This window comes from Eptatretus burgeri, chromosome 12 (assembly GCF_056783735.1).
Source record: "Eptatretus burgeri isolate ZD-2024b chromosome 12, Ebu_testis_v1, whole genome shotgun sequence".
Lineage (NCBI taxonomy): Eukaryota > Metazoa > Chordata > Myxini > Myxiniformes > Myxinidae > Eptatretus > Eptatretus burgeri.
Genome location: NC_140972.1, coordinates 21,511,872 through 21,532,436, shown reverse-complemented (window position 1 = coordinate 21,532,436; position 20,565 = coordinate 21,511,872). Strand labels below are relative to the sequence as shown.

The window sequence follows — 20,565 nt, the reverse complement described above, 5'->3', positions numbered from 1 at the left end:
AAGGAGAAGATGCAAATTGAAATCGGCTACCCCCTAAAAACACGTTTTTTGGGCGTGGCTCCGCCCAAAATGGGCGCACCACGCCCATTTTCAGGAAAACACAACTAGATCATGATATAAACCACCCACCAAAATTTTGTCAGGATCGGATCAAAACCCACAGAGCTATGCTCAGGACAGACAGACAGACAGACAGACAGACAGACAGACAGACAGACAGACAACAATAACAAATATAGTGGTCACTTATTTTTTTCGTGAAAATATTTTTTCTTGAACCAATACTTCATTTAAGAGCTATTGAGTCCAGACGGAGGTTTACAAATACAAGGTTATTCATGTAATTTTGAGTTGTATTAATTTTTGTTGTGGATGTGGTGTATATGCTCAGAATCATTGGTTTGCACGTCTACCGGAAGTAAAAAAAAAAATTTATATTACAAACTATTCAGTCAATTCTGTCAATGTATAATTACCTTTCCAACAATTTACTTTCCTTCGAAACCTTAACAGTTAGTAATTAGTATGCTGGTAAAAGAAAATCATATAAATAAATAAATAAACAAGCCGGTAGGCGGCGATGGGTCGCCGAGCAGGAGGTAAAGTATTCCATATATCACAAAACCCGGAATATATTTGATAGAGCATCACCTGTAGATCATTCGTGCCAAATTTCATAACCCTACGTGGGATAATGGCTTTCGGAATTGATTTCGCGTGAACGGTACCGATTTTGAAGGTTTTTCGGTTGTTGCTTGGAAACCAAAGCGTCCCGAGCAACCATCACAATTCCCAAAGCACTAGGTCATAAGATGTACCTACCACCCGAGTTTGGTCAAAATCGGCCCACGTTTACTACCAATTATGCTGATGACAAACAAACAAACATCCAAACAAACAGACAGAATTACTGACAATAAGGGTCACCTATTTCGGCGACCCAATACTTTTCTTTTTGTCCATTTTACTTCACTGAGAAAACTTCATTCTTTTGGAAACAAACAAATTCTCCAACAAACAGAACCTCAAACTCTTTACTCGCCCATCCGTGGCAAGTTGGAGGTGACAAAAAATGAGTTGGGAGGATTACGAATCGAAAGCGGGTTTTCATTGATTTATTTATTTATTTGACGTGATCCGAAACAAAGTGAAGCAATACTGCACACAGAATCCTGGAGAGTTGTGAACGTAGCCTTCGGTGAGTGAAAGGTCTTGATGTCACACAGCCTAGCATATTGTCCTAATACCCCCAAATAGTTTGGGGTGTTAGGGGGAATAAATGAATAAAAATAATGAAAAATTCGAAAGCAGAGTGATACCTTCCATATTGGCTTGAGATTGCTACAGATCTAATCAGTCTGTGTGTCAATTCTTGCAAGGGAGGGGGGAGGGATGCGGACCAGTAGTTGGGAGTGGGGAAGGGATACGGACTTGAAGAAAGGGATTGAGGACTCGTAGTCATATTTTACATCACACGGAATTGCCACGAGTCCCTCCCATTATGCTGTCAAACTCTTTAAATATTCCACACACTATTGGAAAGTAATTCACTTGCAACAGCCCGGTGGAACAGAGTTATCTGCTCGTATATTATACAGCTGAAGGGTAGTCACAAAACGATTATTTGCCATGCTATGCGATTGTGTTCATGTTCAGCATCCTCCAATAAAATAAGTATCAATAGCCTTTTTTTAGACACTATATTCTAAAAGTCAATCATATTATATACATTATTCTCAGTCAATAATAGATAGTGTTTTCCTCTGCTGAAAGCAGGTACTCTCTTTGTGCATTTCCCAATCTCAACCACATTCTTAACAGATTCCTGATGACTTTCTTTTAACAGGTCTCTCACCTGGCCAACCTTGCTCCGTTTCTTTTCATCACCCACCAGGGTGAGGGCACATTCAGGCAGCCACTTAAAGGAATCCAATATGGATCCTAAGGAACCAGGCTGTTGTGAAGGTACTATGTTTGTTCTGTGCTTTTTCAGAACCTTCAGTTTTAAAGAAAGGTGTTGACAGCGATTGCTCCTGCGTCTTTGCAATGAGTCATATTGCACTCGTGTCCCAAATCGACCGTAAGGTGTACGCCAAAATGAGTACACAGGTTTCTTAAATTCCTGGTCACCCCGCATGTAGCGCCGGATGATCACAGTAGATCGATCTCCTCGGTTTCGCACTGATGAAATATTGTCATTATCTTTCATACTGTGGTCTGACTCCACACTGAGGCATTGCTGATAATCTCCTTCTTGCAGTCGCTGCTTAACCTCGCCACAATAGCTTTCTTCCAATAGGGCATTGCGAGGAAGAAGCATTTGAAAGTTATGAGGTTCTGAAACACAGCGAGTGATCTGTGATGGGTATGCAACAAGGTCATCAGTCAATGACCTCTGCTTTTGGCGGCTTTGCCGTTCATCCACCAAACTGCCTTCATCTGGGGAACCCAGTAGTCCTTGAGTAAACTTTTGTCGAAATTTTACTGGTCCAGGATGCTCAATTGTGATTTGGCTAGAACGGCAGCACGCTGCATGTGGCATGTTATAATAAGCCATGTTTCCTGTATTGAAAGAAACTTGAGATTTGAAAACCTTTCCTGCATTGCTGTTATTTTGACTGACATTACCTGCACTCAATGACTGCCGCAGTTGTTTCCTTTCAGCAGCATACCATTTTCTAGAATCGATGGATGGCTGCTGAAGAGAATGGTGACGCAATTTATTTGATGATGACACATCGGTCACCAACTTGTCTTCAATGAAAGGTACGTATGGAAAGTCATGTTGGGAGACATCGAGCTGAAGACGATCCTTTGACTCTCTTTGCATGTCCCGAAATCCAATTGTCAATGGGCGGGCTGGTTGGGAAGGACAAATGGCTGTGACAAGCTTGACATTTTTAGCATCATTTCCTGTACCTTCATGTTCATTAGCACATTGCATGGATGGAGGAGGAGTTTGTGGTTGACTGGAAACATTGGCACTGACGAGGTAGACACACAAGAAGCGTTCAGTGTGCTTGTCCAAGCTGCGATTGCACATCTGAATGTCCTTCCCATAACTAAAGTAGTCGGGTGGGCTGTTGCAGGAGCTCATTGAAGCATTGCATGATGGAGAGTTAGTGAAGTTACGCATGCCAAAATTAATTCGACCAAAATTCCCTCTATATAATGGAGGAGCAGATGTACTTGTGACAAGCCCACGATGCTGATTGATTTTCACATCTTCATAACCATGGCATGCATGAAGACCTCGAGCTTGGGGATGTTTCACCAAACTGTCAGAACATTGTGGCATGCCAGCTGGGCAGGCAAGGGGAAGTCCACTAATACACTGATCCTGAACTTTCTTGTCCACCGTGTGGTGTAAACCATCACGATCACATGTTTTCACGTTTGTCTTGTACAAAGGCCGATTACAGCATACATCCATGTGACATGGGTTGGCAATGTAGCCTTCCCGCTTTCTTCCATCACATAGGGCACAACTGCCACGATTCAGGAGTGAAGATGACAATGGCAAAGGTTGATGGCTTTTATATCCTGAAGGTCCACCAGCTTGTGGTCTTCTCATGCCGTCCAGGCTACCAATTTAATGAGGCATTCTGTCAGACGTACAAGCATAAGCATCATCAAAATTGCAAAAATAAATAAAATAAATAGTAATAAAAAATGCAGTGGTGGCAAACTCACAGATGCTTACATGTGGATACACAGGATGGGAAAGAATCATGGAAACACACAAACCATAACTTACACGAGTCACAAACAATGGGTATATGCAACGAGATGGTGAATGCATTGTCCCACAGAATACAAAAAGTAAAAAAGTTGCACAATGCACTATAAATTTGCATGTGAGCCCATTGCTTTACAAACAGCATTACATGTTATCATGCTCCCAATTTATCCAAATGCAATTGTGGAATATCGTTCCAAATGCTTGGTAGTATTCACCATAATTTAGCCAAGTTTCTTCATTGCCGTTCTTTTATCCCGTACAACCACAATATCAAAATGTCGACTTTGAGCTGGCAAACTCAGTGATGCAAGCGCTCACTCAACCTCCACTGTCACAAGCCATTGCTTCACCACAATTGCTGTTTTGTTGGGAACAACATCTTGCTGGAATACATATTGTATAATTGCAATGTCGGAAGGTGCAGAACCCCAACGATGGCATTGCTTTGGCCTGACATCCTAAACATTCCATGCTTTGTCCTGACACCCATACATGAGAATTCCAATGGTTGGGATTCTCATACATGTGTTACTTGTGAATGTCTGCAGCTGTCATGTAACCCAGGTAGGGTTTGAAAGAGCCTTACCTTGTGTAGCTTTTCTTGGTTTCTTTATGCAGCTTTGTTGGCTAGAGGAGTGTGCGTGTCAATTATTTATATAATCCTAACCACCTGGGTTTAGTTGATTAAGTGAGAGCTGATTGCCTATTCCCTCCATTCACAGGTGAGAGATGTGGGTGGGTCTATATATACATATATAGTGTGTCTGTGTGTCTGTGTGTCTGTGTGTCTGTGTGTCTGTGTGTCTGTGTGTCTGTGTGTCTGTGTGTCTGTGTGTCTGTGTGTCTGTGTGTCTGTGTGTCTGTGTGTCTGTGTGTCTGTGTGTCTGTGTGTCTGTGTGTCTGTGTGTCTGTGTGCCTGTGTGTCTGTGTGTCTGTGTGTCTGCGTCTCTGTGTGTCTGTGTCTCTGTGTCTGTGTCTGTGTCTCTGTGTCTCTGTGTCTGTGTCTCTGTGTGTGTGTCTCTGTGTGTGTGTCTGTGTCTCTGTGTGTGTGTCTGTGTCTCTGTGTGTGTGTCTGTGTCTCTGTGTGTGTGTCTGTGTCTCTGTGTGTGTGTCTGTGTCTCTGTGTGTGTGTCTGTGTCTCTGTGTGTGTGTCTGTGTCTCTGTGTGTGTGTCTGTGTCTCTGTGTGTGTGTCTGTGTCTCTGTGTGTGTGTCTGTGTCTCTGTGTGTGTGTCTGTGTCTCTGTGTGTGTGTCTGTGTCTCTGTGTGTGTGTCTGTGTCTCTGTGTGTGTGTCTGTGTCTCTGTGTCTCTGTGTCTCTGTGTCTCTGTGTCTCTGTGTCTCTGTGTCTCTGTGTCTCTGTGTCTCTGTGTCTCTGTGTCTCTGTGTCTCTGTGTCTCTGTGTCTCTGTGTCTCTGTGTCTCTGTGTCTCTGTGTCTCTGTGTCTGTGTCTCTGTGTCTGTGTCTCTGTGTCTCTGTGTCTCTGTGTCTCTGTGTCTCTGTGTCTCTGTGTCTCTGTGTCTCTGTGTCTCTGTGTCTCTGTGTCTCTGTGTCTCTGTGTCTCTGTGTCTCTGTGTCTCTGTGTCTCTGTGTCTCTGTGTCTCTGTGTCTCTGTGTCTCTGTGTCTCTGTGTCTGTGTCTCTGTGTCTGTGTCTCTGTGTCTGTGTCTCTGTGTCTGTGTCTCTGTGTCTGTGTCTCTGTGTCTGTGTCTCTGTGTCTGTGTCTCTGTGTCTGTGTCTCTGTGTCTGTGTCTCTGTGTCTGTGTCTCTGTGTCTGTGTCTCTGTGTCTGTGTCTCTGTGTCTGTGTCTCTGTGTCTGTGTCTCTGTGTCTGTGTCTCTGTGTCTGTGTCTCTGTGTCTGTGTCTCTGTGTCTGTGTCTCTGTGTCTGTGTCTCTGTGTCTGTGTCTCTGTGTCTGTGTCTCTGTGTCTGTGTCTCTGTGTCTGTGTCTCTGTGTCTCTGTGTCTGTGTCTGTGTCTCTGTGTCTGTGTCTCTGTGTCTGTGTCTCTGTGTCTGTGTCTCTGTGTCTGTGTCTCTGTGTCTGTGTCTCTGTGTCTGTGTCTCTGTGTCTGTGTCTCTGTGTCTGTGTCTCTGTGTCTGTGTCTCTGTGTCTGTGTCTCTGTGTCTGTGTCTCTGTGTCTGTGTGTCTGTGTCTCTGTGTCTGTGTCTCTGTGTCTGTGTGTCTCTGTCTGTGTCTCTGTCTGTGTCTCTGTCTGTGTCTCTGTCTGTGTCTCTGTCTGTGTCTCTGTCTGTGTCTCTGTCTGTGTCTCTGTCTGTGTCTCTGTCTGTGTCTGTGTCTCTGTCTGTGTCTCTCTCTCTCTCTCTCCAAAAGGACCGTATGGCAAACCGAGCTGCCACCGATTCTTTCTTAACAATCCTCTTGAGGAAGTTCAGTCACTCAAACTCCTGGGTCCCACTATCATCCATGATCTTTCTTGGGCAAACCACCTCATCAATTACCCCTGGTGGTGTGATTTCCAGAATTTATTCCCCATGCTCTTCCAGACAAAAAAAGCTGCATAAAGCAACTAAGAAAAGCTACACAAGGTAAGGCTCTTTCAAACCCTATCTGGGTTACACTAAAGCTGCAGACATTCACAATGTACATAACCCAAGAAGGCCTACACAAGGTAAAGGCTATGCTGTTTCGAACCCTTCCCAGAGTTCCTCCCCAACTATAAAGACATTCACACACACTACACACATGAGAATCCCAATGCTACACATCCCCTCAGCTACCAGACTGTTTCATCGCTTATTGGCGAATCATCAGCGATAGCGCAGACAGCAATGTATAACAATGAGAGATGTGGGTGGGTCTTTCTTTATTTATATATTGACTGCTTTTGGCATTAACACAAGGTACAGGCTTGGGAGCCTCATTGTTATGCATCGCTGACGATTCGCCAATAAGCGATGAAACTGGTCCAGCAGCTGAGGGGGTGTGTAGCATTGGGATTTCATGTGTGTACTATGTGTGAACGTCTTTATAGTTGTGAAGAAACTCTGGGAAGAGTTCGAAACAGCATAGTGCTTACCTTGCGTAGGCCTTCTATGGTTGCTTTATGCAGCTTCTTTGGCTGGAGGAGTGTGGATGTCACATTTCAATATATATATATATATAACAAGACCCAATCACATCTCCTACCCATAATTGGAGGGAATAACCAATCAGGTGTTACCAAGTCAATTACCCCAGGTGGCTAGAATTATTAAATAAATTAACTCCCATGCTCTTCTTGCCAAAGGAAGCTGCATAAAGCAACCAAAAAAAGCTACACAGGGCAAGCCCTTTGCCATTTCAAACCATACACAGGCATTTGAATTACCTTGACTCAGAGAAGTTATTACCTTAATGCAGCTGTTCAGGTGTCTTGGAAACCACAATGATTCATTTCCTGCATCTGTCGGCATAACCACAAAAGTAAATTGTTAAACATTAGGATAATAAAAGTTAGCCAAACTATTTGCATTGACAATTATCCAATTGCATACCTACACACTATACAGGAGACAAATAAAAACTAAAGTCAGTTTGATGGCGTGCCATCGCAAATGCCCATGCTTCCCACCTGAATCAAAGTTGAAAGATGGCAAAAACAAGTTCCACCAGGAATATACTGTATATTTTTTTGGATGCACCGTTGAGGCTTGTATGAAAGTTAACACACAGAACATACAACAAGGGGAGCAGGCGACAAGAGGGACGGGAGGGGGAAGGACAAAACAGTGGGGAACAGAGACATGAGGAGATCTGTGCCACATGGTCCTTTTGGAGACCAAATATCAAATAGAGTTGAAATCTTTTTCCCATTTTGACCACAAGTCCCCATCCCCTGGGGCAGGAACCAGGGGTAAAATCCCCAAAAATCGTTACATATTTCATGCATTCCCAACTGTTGATTGCATATACAAAATATAATTTTTAAAAAGTTTTAAAATGTGCCCATAATTGCATTTCTTGGTACATGACAGTTTGGCCTGGCTGCAGGAGGTGGAGCCAAGGTGATACCGCTCTCGCGCGTTCACGCCACATAGTGATCATAACTAACAAGTTTGGTGAATTTCTGCACAACCATTTAGGAGGATATAGCGTGATTGAGGGAGAAAGACAGACTACAACATCCCCAGTTTTGTTTCAAAAAGCATGGGGACAATTACTCCTTTTGCATTCTTGATGATACACCCAGGAACAGCTTTTGTCAGTGTTGTAGTGTTTGCTCAATTGTGTGTTCCATTTCAACGTAAACAGAGTTAGCACATGGTATGCCAATTACAATATAAAAAAATAAACACACGTAATATTGTTCCTCTTGTGCCCCTCTTGACTTTTATTTCTTTTTTTTTTTAAATAACAAAAAAAGAATGACCATTCATAATGATTTGAAAACAACCTTAAACAGCCCCGGTTTAAATCAACATGGTGTCAACATTGAAGAATGAAGAGGGTGGGGTGGGGGGGGGCTTTTTATGAAAGATTAATAAGTGGACGTAGACCGATTGGCACAAGTCTGGCACGTTTGTGTTCTTATTCTGAAAAACATGTACTCATGAGAACTGTGTATATAGGTGCTCTCAAGAGCAAAGCAAAAAATTTCCTCATCTGTGGCGACCTCAATCGTGAAGATGTCAGATGGCTGGGTGTTGGCTCAGCAATAACAAGCCATAACATTGCATCAAAGGCCTTCTATGACTCGGTCTGATCAGAACTGTAAACTTCCCAAACTGAATTTCTGCAACTGGTACATCATCCCTCCTGGACCAAGTAATGACAACTTTCATCTAATCTCTCCAATTATTTTGCCCTGCTTGGCTATGACTCTTTCTTGTGAAAGCACATACCTCTCTGGTTATTGAAAGGGAGAAATATCTCTTTGGCTATGGAAAGGGAGATGCCTCAGTGACACAGAATATGGCCGTTCGCACAAGCTTACCAGCAGGAATTGCCCTCTTTCTAAAGGATTGGGCCACCATCTTCTCTCCTGGTTTGAGACAGCATTTTTCACCTCCGTCAAACAGGTGAGAGCAAGTAGCAAGCACCTAATGATTCCACTTGGGAATACTTACACAAAAGACTGCTTTCTCTCATGCATAAGTTTATTCAGTCTTGCATGCGGCTGTCATATCCATAATCCTCATGGCCCTGGTACACTGACTCTTATGGAGAGGTAGAAGTGGTCAAGCAGCTTGCTTTCTCAAAATGGGAAGCTAACCTGAGTGGGCAACTTCCATTAATTCTACAAGTGAGGACATTCCAAGGTATGTGAAGTGGTGCCCACATGGGATGTGCACATCATTGCTCTAGCATGTTGTGGTAGCCCTTTGGGCGGTACAGTGTAGCCATCAATGACTTGAGAATATGTCAGAAGGCTTCATGAACTGCCCCATTGTCAATACCTTTCTTGACTTGTTAACCAATCCAAGGAATGGAGAAATACATCATGGGTTTGAAGAGATGGTGAAACTGAAGTTGAGACATACATTATAATAAAAGGGGTTAACCGAGTGTCCCTCCACTTGTCCCATGAATAACTTTCAGCACAACACCTCAAAATCTGGATTTATCTGTTTTTTTCAGCAATTATCCTACTCCCTCCCTCTATCTGCCATATTTTGGCCACCTCCACTTTGCATGGAAGTCAGCAAACACCACCTCATCTACAAAAAGGGTCCAATTAGACCCAACTAAGCACAGACCAGTGAGCTAGATTGCAATTATCAGCAAAGTCATCGAATCAATCCTTGCTGCTGATGTCAGATGTTTCCTGTTTTCAAGCTATGACCATCAGTTTGGATTCCGTCACAGCTCTGGACATGCCGTCGGTCCTCTCTTAGCAATGGTTGGAGGCCCTAAATCTCAATCAAGAGATCAGGAGCATCTCGGACACATTTCGGGCATTCAATACAGTCTGGCATCCTGCTTTGCTTGCCAGGTTCTCTGCCTGTGACATTCAAGGTCACCTTAATCCCCGAGTTTCAAACTACCTCCAGTCATCCAGTCAACATGTTGCTATTAATGGAACCCTCTACTCCATTCTCCCAGTAATGACTGGAGATCCCCAAAGCAGTGTATTTGGACCCCGTTTTGTTCCTCATCTATTCATGTGACCTCTCTGACACTGTGAAAAACCATCTCTTTCTATTTGTAGATGACTTCACATTGTGTCATACAGTACCCTCATCCCTCTGTGAGACAGGCTGCTGTTGCGTCACTCGACTGATCTGGAATTGATTTGATGCTGGTCCGATAAATGGAACATGTCCTTAAATCCTGGAAAATCTCACTGTCTCACTGGAGGGATCATTCAACTAACACAACTGTCTATTTCCATGATCAGCCACTGGAAGGGGTTCAGTCTCTTGAACTTATAGGCATTGAACTTCTACCCTACTGTCAGCCTTGACCTCTCCTGGACCAACCACAAAGCAAAGCTGGCCTCCAAATCCAGCCAGAGACTGGGCAGCCTTCTTCCATCCAAAACTTCCTTTGGAAAAAAAATAAAAAATAAAAATTCAGAGCTACACAGTGAACAAGGCCTTTGTCTGGTGCTCAATGGGCTGGCACTATGGGCAGGCAACCGAGCATTGTCTCTCCTGGATTCTGTGGCATCTACAGCTCTTTTAGGTGCACCGTCCAACTTGAACCCCTGGGACAATGATTTTTTTTGAATTTTTTTAAATCATGTAAAATTGTGGAACACGCCCGAAATACAACCACCAGTTTCCAATCGTGTGCATTGGCTCAGGAGTGCGGAGAAGTCAAACACACAAACAAGCAGATGCTTCTCAAATTATAGTTTGATAAATTATTATACTGTAAGACCCCAGTTTACATCAGGGATGTGTTCTTGAAATGTGTGATGAATATCGAAAACACGAAAATCAAAGCAGTTTTTCTCATAAGAATTAATGGAATAAGGAGTGGGGGGGATGGGGATGCATTCCTAATGTCACCACTTGAAGTACAGTATTATATTTTGCTTTTTAACAGCAATGCTCTCCTTTTTTGATTCTTCACAGTTATATTCAAGTACACACATGCATAAATAAAAAATAAAAAAAACAATTACAAAACATTAAAATAACAAGAACAAGAAAAAGAGCAATCAGAGATTGCAGACCCTCACCAGGAATTATTTTGAGTGGTGTATTTTGTGTGTTATTTGCGTTCTGGTGTGTTACGTAATTAATAAGAGACATAATTAGAACTGCTACTTTATAACTGCAGGCAGTGATGACCGGGTACCAAGACGTCCTGCTTTGATTGGACACCTGACCCACAATGTTTTTATTTATTATTATTCAATTAAATTTAGAATGGGATTAAAATAAATTCAAGTCAAATCAAATGGAAGACCAAATCGGTACAGTCCTGCGTTGGAGTCATCAGGAGTCCAAACAAGCAAAAAGCAAAGATGAAGTCATCAGGAGGAACCTGGATAGGATTCACATTTCAGCTGCTACTCCTTTACTCTAAAACACATTCAGGCACAGCCAATTGAGCCTACACTCAAATAAATAAATAAATAAATAAATAAAACAAAAATAAGCCACAGAATTTTTTTTTTAACAATACTGCCTGCCAGACCATGCGTCCAATCAAGTTGAAATTTAAAACATGTATTCCCCATCACTACGAGATCATAAATGTGAAGGTTCATGACAATTGATTAAGCAGTTCCAAAGAAAACATCATTATATATATTTTTTTCAATCCAATATGGCTGCCAAACAATGTGATCCATCAATTATTCCAAAGCAAACTTGTACACCCAAGCTTGGGTAACATTTGTGTGAGTTTCCCCTCGACCTATCCAGCCATTCTGGAGAAGAGGATTTTTATACGTTTTAGGGTAAATCCAATATTGCTGCCAAACCATGTGACCTATGATGTCACGTGTGTGAACCTTTTTTTCCTCATGGACAGGCGGTCATATGTGTAAAGTTTTGCCTCAATCTGTTCAGCCACTTCAGAGAAGATTTTTGAAGGATATATATATATATATATATATATATATATATATATATATATATATATATATATATATATATATATATATATATATATATATATATATATATATATATATATATGGCTGCTGAATCACGAGACTGATGACGGCTTCAAATCTTTTTTTCTGTGGACCATTTTATCCCGAGGTGACCCTCAAAATTTTTCTTACTGAACAGATGTAGTTTTGCATTTATATCAAAACGAAGGCAGATATGATGTCATCAAAAAAATCACATTTATTCCTCCTTTAGGAGTACTTGCCATGTGCCAAGTTTCAATTTTTTCCTTGGTGTGGTTTCAGAGATACAGAGGTCCAAGTTTTTCCCATTTTTCCAACATGGCTGCCACACCACTTGACCTATGACATCATAATTATGATGAAAACATTCTAATCAAGTCGTCGCATCATGGTAAAAATTGTCCCAATCCGATAAGCAGTTGCGGAGAAAAAACACCAAAGTTCTGTGTGGACAAACAAACAGACCCAAAACGCAATACCCTCTCCTTCAGTGAGGGTAATGACCGCACTGTGGTCACAACCTGTGACAAAATCCAGTAACGGCCGATTGGGAAACACACATTTGATGTGCTTATTAAAAGATCAACTCGACACCTTTCATCCATGTCAGCCACCACCACGGTTGTATCAGAACGAGCTGATTTGTCACAAGGTCACGGATTGTTTAACTCAATATTGGGCCATTTAAAAATTACATAATTTTATTCTGGAGGCACGTTACTAATGCATGCATGGTGATGGGCTCGATTAAACTTTACTGATAATTTTTATTCAACATTGATTAGATTTGGCAGGGGCCCTCATCATGAGTAACACTCGACCCAAATAAAGCGAATGGAAATCTGACGCAACAAACCTGGGCAGTGTCTAATCAGCAGAGGCCTACAGTCCTAACATCTTTGGCCCACGAGAAAACCAAGATGGTGGCAAGATAATTTTGTCTGGGTGCCATGGTGGGTGGAATCAAGTAACAAGTAATAAGTGCAAATTTCAAAAATCGACCCTCAACAAGAAACACAACAACAACAACCATGTGGAGCTCTTGTTGACCGGCAACATGTCACAGGTAAAAACAAGTAAAAGAGCAATATGAGATTGCAAACCCTAACCAGGACTTCTTTTGAGTGGTGTATTTTTATAGGTTTTCAGGTAAATGCAATACGGCTACCAAACCATGTGACCAATGACATCATGTGTGTGAACCTTTTGTTCCTCATGGACAGGTGTTCATACGTGAAAAGTTTCACCTCGATCTGTTCAGCCACTTCAGAGAAGATTTTTGAAAGTTTTTTTTTTAACAATATGGCTGCCAGATCACGTGACTGATGATGTCACCATTTTTTTTTCTGTACACCATTTTATCCCGAAATGACCCCCAAAAAATTTCATACTGATTGGATGTGGCGTTCTACATATGCAATAATGACGTCATAACGAGGGCAGCGATGACATCATTAAAAAATAAAAAAACATCACATTCATTCCCAAGTACTTGCTATGTGCCAAGTTTAAATTTTTTCCTTGGTGGGGTTTCAGAGATACAGAGGTCCAAAGTTTTTCCGTGTTTCCAATATGGCTGCCACATCACATGACCTACGTCGTCAAAATTATCACTAAAACATTATACATGAGTAGTCACACCAATGGTGAAAATTTCGTCTCAATCCGACAAGCAGTTGCGGAGAAAAACATGAAAGTTCTGTGCGGACAAACAGACAGACAGACAGACAGACAGACAGACAAATGGAACCAAATGCAATACCCTCTCCAAATCCTTCGGCGAGGGTAATAAACCTCTTCAGGAAGCGGTCAAAGGTGGTGGTACATTTTCATCTTCAACGGGCATATTTATCGATCGGAGGAAAAACTTAATAACCCAGCAACATAAAGGGCACATTCAACAGCATCCATATGATGAATAACACTTTTACAATGCCTCTTAACATTTCTTTATGTGCGAAACAAAGTACAGTACTTCTTTTGGCAATTTTGCAATCTCTCGATTTGGTATTTTAGTGATGTATTCTGGCATCGTTACCAGTCTTGTAAGCTCTGAAAACGCTCAATAATAAACAGGTATGGCTTTTAAAATGACATAAGTGTGATTTGAGACAACGAATATCGAGAAGTGGTATTAATAGCGTGACTTCGTATTTGCGAAATGACATAAACCGGGGTATTAATGCAGTATATATTATTATAATATGACAAACTATTACAAGCACCATTTCTCTGCATTGGCTGTGCTCAGACAAGTCGAGTGGTAAGGTAATGTAATGGAGACTATTGTGAGATTAATTAGTGGGATTATAAAAACATTTTACCATCATTTCCTGATGATAGCAAGATAAGTGAAATAAAAACAGGGGCAATATCCCTGGATGCTCACCTGAAAGAATAATGACACCGAGTAGGAAGTCAAAGTGCGATGGAATCAGCAAAATGTATCAATGAACAAATGTTATAGCAAATACCTCTTTTTGGGAACAGCCCCACCAATCCACCCATCCACCCACCTCCTCCCCTCCTCCTCCCCCCAAAGCCCCACTCAATTTCATCGGAGTTATGTGTGTGTAGTTTCTAAGAAGAAAGCAAACATATTTTTCTGGGCAAGCCCCCGTACACCCTCTTAGGACCAAACTTTTTAAATGCCGTGAACAAACTTTGGTACATACCGGGTGATGAAGGGGTTGAAGCAAACTTTCATCAAAATCACATGTGTAGTTTCAGAGAAGAAGTTGCAATTGTTTATGGACGGACAGACGGACGGAAAAGCCATCCCCATAAGCTCACCGGAACTACGTTGCAGGTGAGCTAAAAATTAACAAAATAGCTCCGCAAAGCAGGTGTAACCCCTCAGCCCATGCATTGTAAAAGGAAGCAGTGATATCACGATGATGCAGTCAGTTAGAGCACGTTGGACGTCATATCGAAAATCAATGGCTTCAAGAAAAAAACTTCAAGATGGCTACCGTGGGGGGTAGTGAAAATCGCAGCGCGCCCATTTTCAAAAGGAACCTTCCTCTACTCAACCCCAACATACCCTGCAAAAATGGATTTAATCGGACAAGGCGTTCTCCTCGAAATCGATGGAAACCAATTTCAAGATGGCTGCCATGGAGGCCACATTGAAAATCGCAGCGTGCCCATTTTCGAAAGGAACCTTCCTCTACTCAACCCCAACACATCCTGCAAAAATGGATTTAATCGGACAAGGCGTTCTCCTCGAAATTGATGGAAACCAAAAGTTGACAGACGGATGGACGCCCGGACAACGCCTGTGACGACAATACCCCTTTTACAGCCCAATTCGGGCTGAGGGGTAAAAAGCTGGAGATTAGCAAGAATGTGCTGAGTCTTGGAGCTGCTTTCAAAAACTTGTTATCCTATGACCTATTGCATTATCAGTTGGTACCCTAACCCAACTAAAATACACCAAACCCTTGTTTATCAGCCCCGTCTTTTCCAGCTTAAGCAACTTAAAACACTATAAAGGATCTAAACAGACCAAAAGGGTGCAACCAACATGTCCATTAGATTTCATCATTTTTATCCAAGTGCCCCAAAATACAAGTTACATGAAAAGCACACAGAGTGAAAGAATGTAAATGAAAACTGGTTAGTAAAACATTAGTAACAAAGTCAGAAGAAAAAAAACAAAGGGGCATTCACAAAATACGGTGCTTACAAAATGATCCCTCTCCAAGAAATTACAAAATGCCACAATGTCCAAGGGAAAAGCATGCAAGCTCAGTAATTTAAGCACCATTCCAAAATAGCAACACATACTTCTATACATCCCAGTTTGAGACTTAAGAACACAGCTGTTCAGCACACAAGGAAAGCCAAGGTATATAATCGAAAGAGCACGTCATACATGTACATGCAATTTGGTTTCACTCTCGTCATTGGCAAATGAGTAAAAATTAATATATCTTAATGAGTAAACAGTCAGATACAAGAATGTCCAACATAAATAGTACCCCGCTGCACAAGGACGATTGGATGCAAAGTTTAACGGTTTCTTGTTTAAATCTCTGGACTAGAAAGAAAATGAAACTCGTTCATCGTCTTAACAGCTTTTTATTTGTCCCAAATGTCACTCTTCTCTCAAAGCCCTTTTTGTTCCACAACCAGACATTCCATTTTCAGTGGATCGCTTCACAAAAGTCATTCGTTAAAAGAGCAGTTGAAGATTAATGACTGAAAGCAGATGATTGGTATAAACGAATGCATCTCCAAAAGAACTTGAAAGCAAACCTTTGTTTAAGAAAAGAAAAACAGCGTGTTCAAGTTCGTCGAAAAAGAGAACGACTTGGGTATGTCCTTTTTCGAAATCTTACCAAATTGTTTTCATGGTGCCTTTTGACTCTCTTCTGCTTAAATCAACTTAAAATATTTTACTCAACCTGTTGTGTGTTGATTCAAATTTCATCAATGTGTCGTACTCTTGACAGAGCATCAGTGCTGATGAAGTCGTCTGTTGGCAAGGGTTATATGCTGCATGTTTTGCCATTGCCTTCCCAACAGGTCAATCAGGGCACGAATTTGTAATTTAAGGTGACGACAACACTTACTCTTTACTAAAAACAGCATGTGATCTTTAACGTCCACCACTGTCCAGTCTTTCAGCTTAACATCCTTCCGATGTACTACTCAGAAATTGACAAATCACCCTGGGTCCAAAACACCAGGACGAGAGTTTATAGCTGGGTCGAGATTCTAACTCGGGTGAGACAGCTCAGAGGCAAGTGTGCGAAAGTGTAGGCCATCCTACCAGCCCATTCATTGATGGCAATCAAAATATGACAGTAAAGCTGTTGCATCAGCGTTTCATGGTTCCAACAATAAATATTGGATGCATGCACATCAATGCTATATTTTTCACGTTGAATTATGAAACGTAGAGGCTTTGAACTTAAAAAAAAAAATCTTCACTTATCAACTGGGAGAAATTAATTTTAAACCCAATGTCCATTTTTATTATACAAAATATTTTTACTGAAATAGTGTTTGAAAATTTCAATAGCTTCAGGTTCTGTACATACTCTTCACATACATGGTTTTGTCGATGTTGTGCCAATGAAACAAAATCTATACCAAAAGGAGCAGCTTCCATCCGTGTGCGTCATTCATCGTTACCTCCATAAGCGGGTTTCAGAAGGTGGGGCGGAGCCCACATAGAGGGTGGAAGGTCTCAAAGTGTGTGTGTGTGTGTGTGTGTGTGTGTGTGTGTGTGTGTGTGTGTGTGTGTGTGTGTGTGTGTGTGTGTGTGTGTGTGTGTGTGTGTGTGTGTGTGTGTGTGTGTGTGTGTGTGTGTGTGTGTATACAGGTAGTGGACATACAAATGGAAACACCAATGTAAAGTCACTTAATTGGGCGTTGGGCCAGCACATGTCGCAAGTACGGCCTGTATGCGCAGTGGCATAGGTTCCCCCGGAGTCTGGAATTCTGCAGGAGGTATGAGGCACCATTCTTCCACAAGAAAGTCAATCAACTCACCTCTTTGATGAGGTGAAAAACGCTGTCTCAGGCATCGTTCCAGAATATCCCAAAAATGCTCGACTGGGTTCAGAACTGGTGACAGAGAAGGCCATGACGTATGGATAAAATCAGTGTCATGCTCATCAAACTATTAGGCAAACACACGTGCTCTGTGGATGGGGGTATTTTCATCCTGGGAGACACCACTCCCAGATGGAAAGAAATGCTGTAGCAAGGGTTGAAGATCACTCAGTACAATCAAGTAGCGATTGGCATTGACCTTGCCTTCTAAGAGAATGACTGCACCCAAACCATGACAGGAAAATGCACCCCACAACCTTCGCTGTTGGAACCAAGCACTCAGGGTTGTAGAATTATTTAGGGTGGTGCCACAGGTGCACTCCCCCACTTGTCGAGAACATGGTGAAGGACGATTCATCTGACCATAATATCACATTTCTCCACTGCTTGGTAGTCCATTGTCTACCAAGTCATTGTCTACACTTGCAAGTGTGCATGCATTGCCACATGTGATGAGCGGTTTGTGATCCGCAACCCAAGTATGGTATCCCGCTCTGTGGAGTTCTCGGCGGACCATTTTTGATGAAACTGGCTGCTCACACCCTAAGTTGAAATTTAGTCAATTGATCTGCAGTTGCTCGCCTGCTTTGCCTTGTACTTCAAATTAATGCATGGACATCACAATCCTGGAGTAAGCGCTTCTGCCCACTGTTGCCCTTTGCTGATGATGCCTTTCCCTCAGAGTTCCAAGCCAACATCACCTTGTACACCATTGCTCATGAAGCATCAGTAAGTTGAGCTGCCTTTGTCACTGAAGCTCCTGCCAAATGCACTCCAACAATCACTGCTCTTTCACTGAGGTCTCCTCTTGTGGCCATGAAAGCCATAATTATAAGCAACCAGGACGGTGCAGCATTTTTAAACATGATCCAGGATGCAGCGTGCTGGAATGCAATGCGCGACTTCCCCTTTAAGCAGGATGAGAATCACGACCACAGGTGATGCTCCACCTCCTCGCAGATTCCTCACACAGAGGCCTCCTTGTCCACCTCCTTAGCACACCTCTCCTTAGCGCACCTCTTAATCACCTCTCAAAGAGGCCGTCTTTGCACACATACAGTTTTATGCCTCAGCTCCCTGAACAGCTCAGCTCTGCCATTCAGCCTGGCCCTGTGATCGGTCATTGGTATCCAGTGTCCCCTGAGAGACAAAATTCTTCTCCACCCGATGGTAAGTTCCACGACATCAACCGGCAACATCAAGGTTGGCGGTCATGAAGTCAGTCCAGAACTATTCAGGATTCCCCAAAGCAACCAGATCCCCCCGCCCCTCAAAATCCCCACTCAACCTTTTCACAAACTCAGCTACCCTCTCATCCTTGAGCTTGCCAACATCCAGCCTAGGCTGCAATGGTACCAATCTCCCAAATTTAAGCTGAAACCTCAGAGTTGCCACAACGAGCCTGTGGTCGGCATTGGGGACCTGAGTACTCCCGAGACCCTGCAGTTTGAGATCATCCTACAGCAACCATCAACAAGAACATGGTCAATCTCCTTTGCCACACCACCAGCATTGGAATACCAAGTTCAGCTCATTTCAGTGCATGTGGGCAATGAAACCATGAACCAGCCACCCTAAGTACATGACTTCTTGCAAAGTCAAGGAACTTAGTGCTATTCATGTTCACACTTCCAGACCCATGGGGAACAACACATGTCTCATAACCATCCCTATCAGTTCCAGTCGGTGCATTCAAATCCCCCAAGACTAGAAGAGTATCTCGCCTGGGGCACTGATCAACCACAGACTCGAGCGTGACGTAGAATGTGTCCTTCATGGTGAGGTCACTCGCCTCAGTCGGAGCATATCCAGAGACCAGGGAAATGAAACCGAAGGAGTGACGAATCCTTCGTCTCATAATATGCTCTTGACCAGTGTTACCTCAATTATCATTGGAGTCAGCTAATTGGACACAGCTACAGTAACTTCTTGGGCATGGTAACCATCAGAGGGACCAGACCAATAGGAGGTGTGACCACCCGCCATGATCTCGCCATTATTCGGTCTCCGAACCTCGGAGTGCGCTGCAATACCGATGTTCAAACACTTGAGCTCAGATGATAAGAGACAGGTGATCATCCTCTCTGAGAGATCGGACATTCCAGGCATCCACCCGAAGGGACGAACTCCGGTTAACCCAAGAAATCTGCCGTCTCAAGCACGTTTGATAAACCCTGCCTTCTCATGGAATGAGTGGATCCAGGCTATGCCAGGAAACCATGCTGCACACTATCATGGAACTGCCAGAACCTTTTACTGAAGGAACCAGCTACTCAGTCGGGGCTACAGAGCTCCCCTGGCTGTCACCACATGTGCACACATCCATTCATTAAGAACATGGTGAGTGATGACTCATCAGACCAAATCACATTCTTATACTGCTCGGCAATCCATTGCCTATGCTCCTTGCACCATTGGACCCACAAATGGGCATTGCTAGGTGTTATAAATGGTTTGCACAGAGTAACCCAGCTATGGTATCCCACCCTTTGAAGTTCCCTTCTGAGTGATGAGGTTTTTCCATCCTTTTCCAAGGCTAACATTACCAACGAGACAGTTCCTCATGACACATCAGCAATTTGCACAGCTTTATCACCGAAGCTCCTGCCAAACGCACACCAACAATTATGCCCCATCAATTACGTCACTGAGGTCTCCTCTTGCGGCCATGCTGGCTCTTAATACCAGACTCAAGCCATAGCCCGCTTACATATACATGACGAGAGGACTGCCAGGAAAAGATTTGCTTATTTCACGCACCAGTCATGTATGTGTGGTGGTCCCATACATGTCATGATATAGATATATATATACATATATATCTGAGCAGCGTCTGTCACGTGTTGTGCTGTCACTGAAGTACTCCCTCAAACTTTTGTGAAATCATACCAAACTTCAGGGTGTTGAATATCAAATATTTTTCAAAGCCATTGAATATCCCTTAGAGCACAATCAAGGAAGGCATTAAGAAGTGTCTTTGAGCTGTATTGGAAAATCCTTAAGAAGTGGAAGGCGTTGGGTACCACCCTGTTGAGATCAGGCCGTCCCTCCAAAATGGATGACCAAGCAAGGAGGAGACGAATCAGAGAGGCCACCAAGAGGCCAATGGCAATTTTGAAAGAGCTGCATGCCTTTATGGTAAAGAATGGTCACTTTGTGCATGTGACAACAATATCACAAGCACTCCACAAGTCCAGCCTAAATGGTAGGATGGCAAGAAGGAAGCCATT

General features: G+C 42.7%; 1 protein-coding gene across 2 annotated transcripts in view; it reads right to left on the bottom strand.

The window, feature by feature from the left end:
- PLCE1 (phospholipase C epsilon 1) overlaps positions 1-20,565 on the bottom strand; it is a 184,378-nt gene that overhangs the window by 116,669 nt on the left and 47,144 nt on the right. For both annotated transcript variants that reach the window (XM_085849796.1, XM_085849797.1), the window contains exons 2-3: positions 7,089-7,141; positions 1,856-3,605 (exon numbers count right to left, since the gene is read on the bottom strand). In XM_085849796.1, coding sequence (XP_085705922.1) covers positions 1,856-3,574 — 1,719 coding nt within the window. In that variant the 5' untranslated portion in view covers positions 3,575-3,605; positions 7,089-7,141. The remainder of the gene's footprint in view (positions 1-1,855; positions 3,606-7,088; positions 7,142-20,565) is intronic.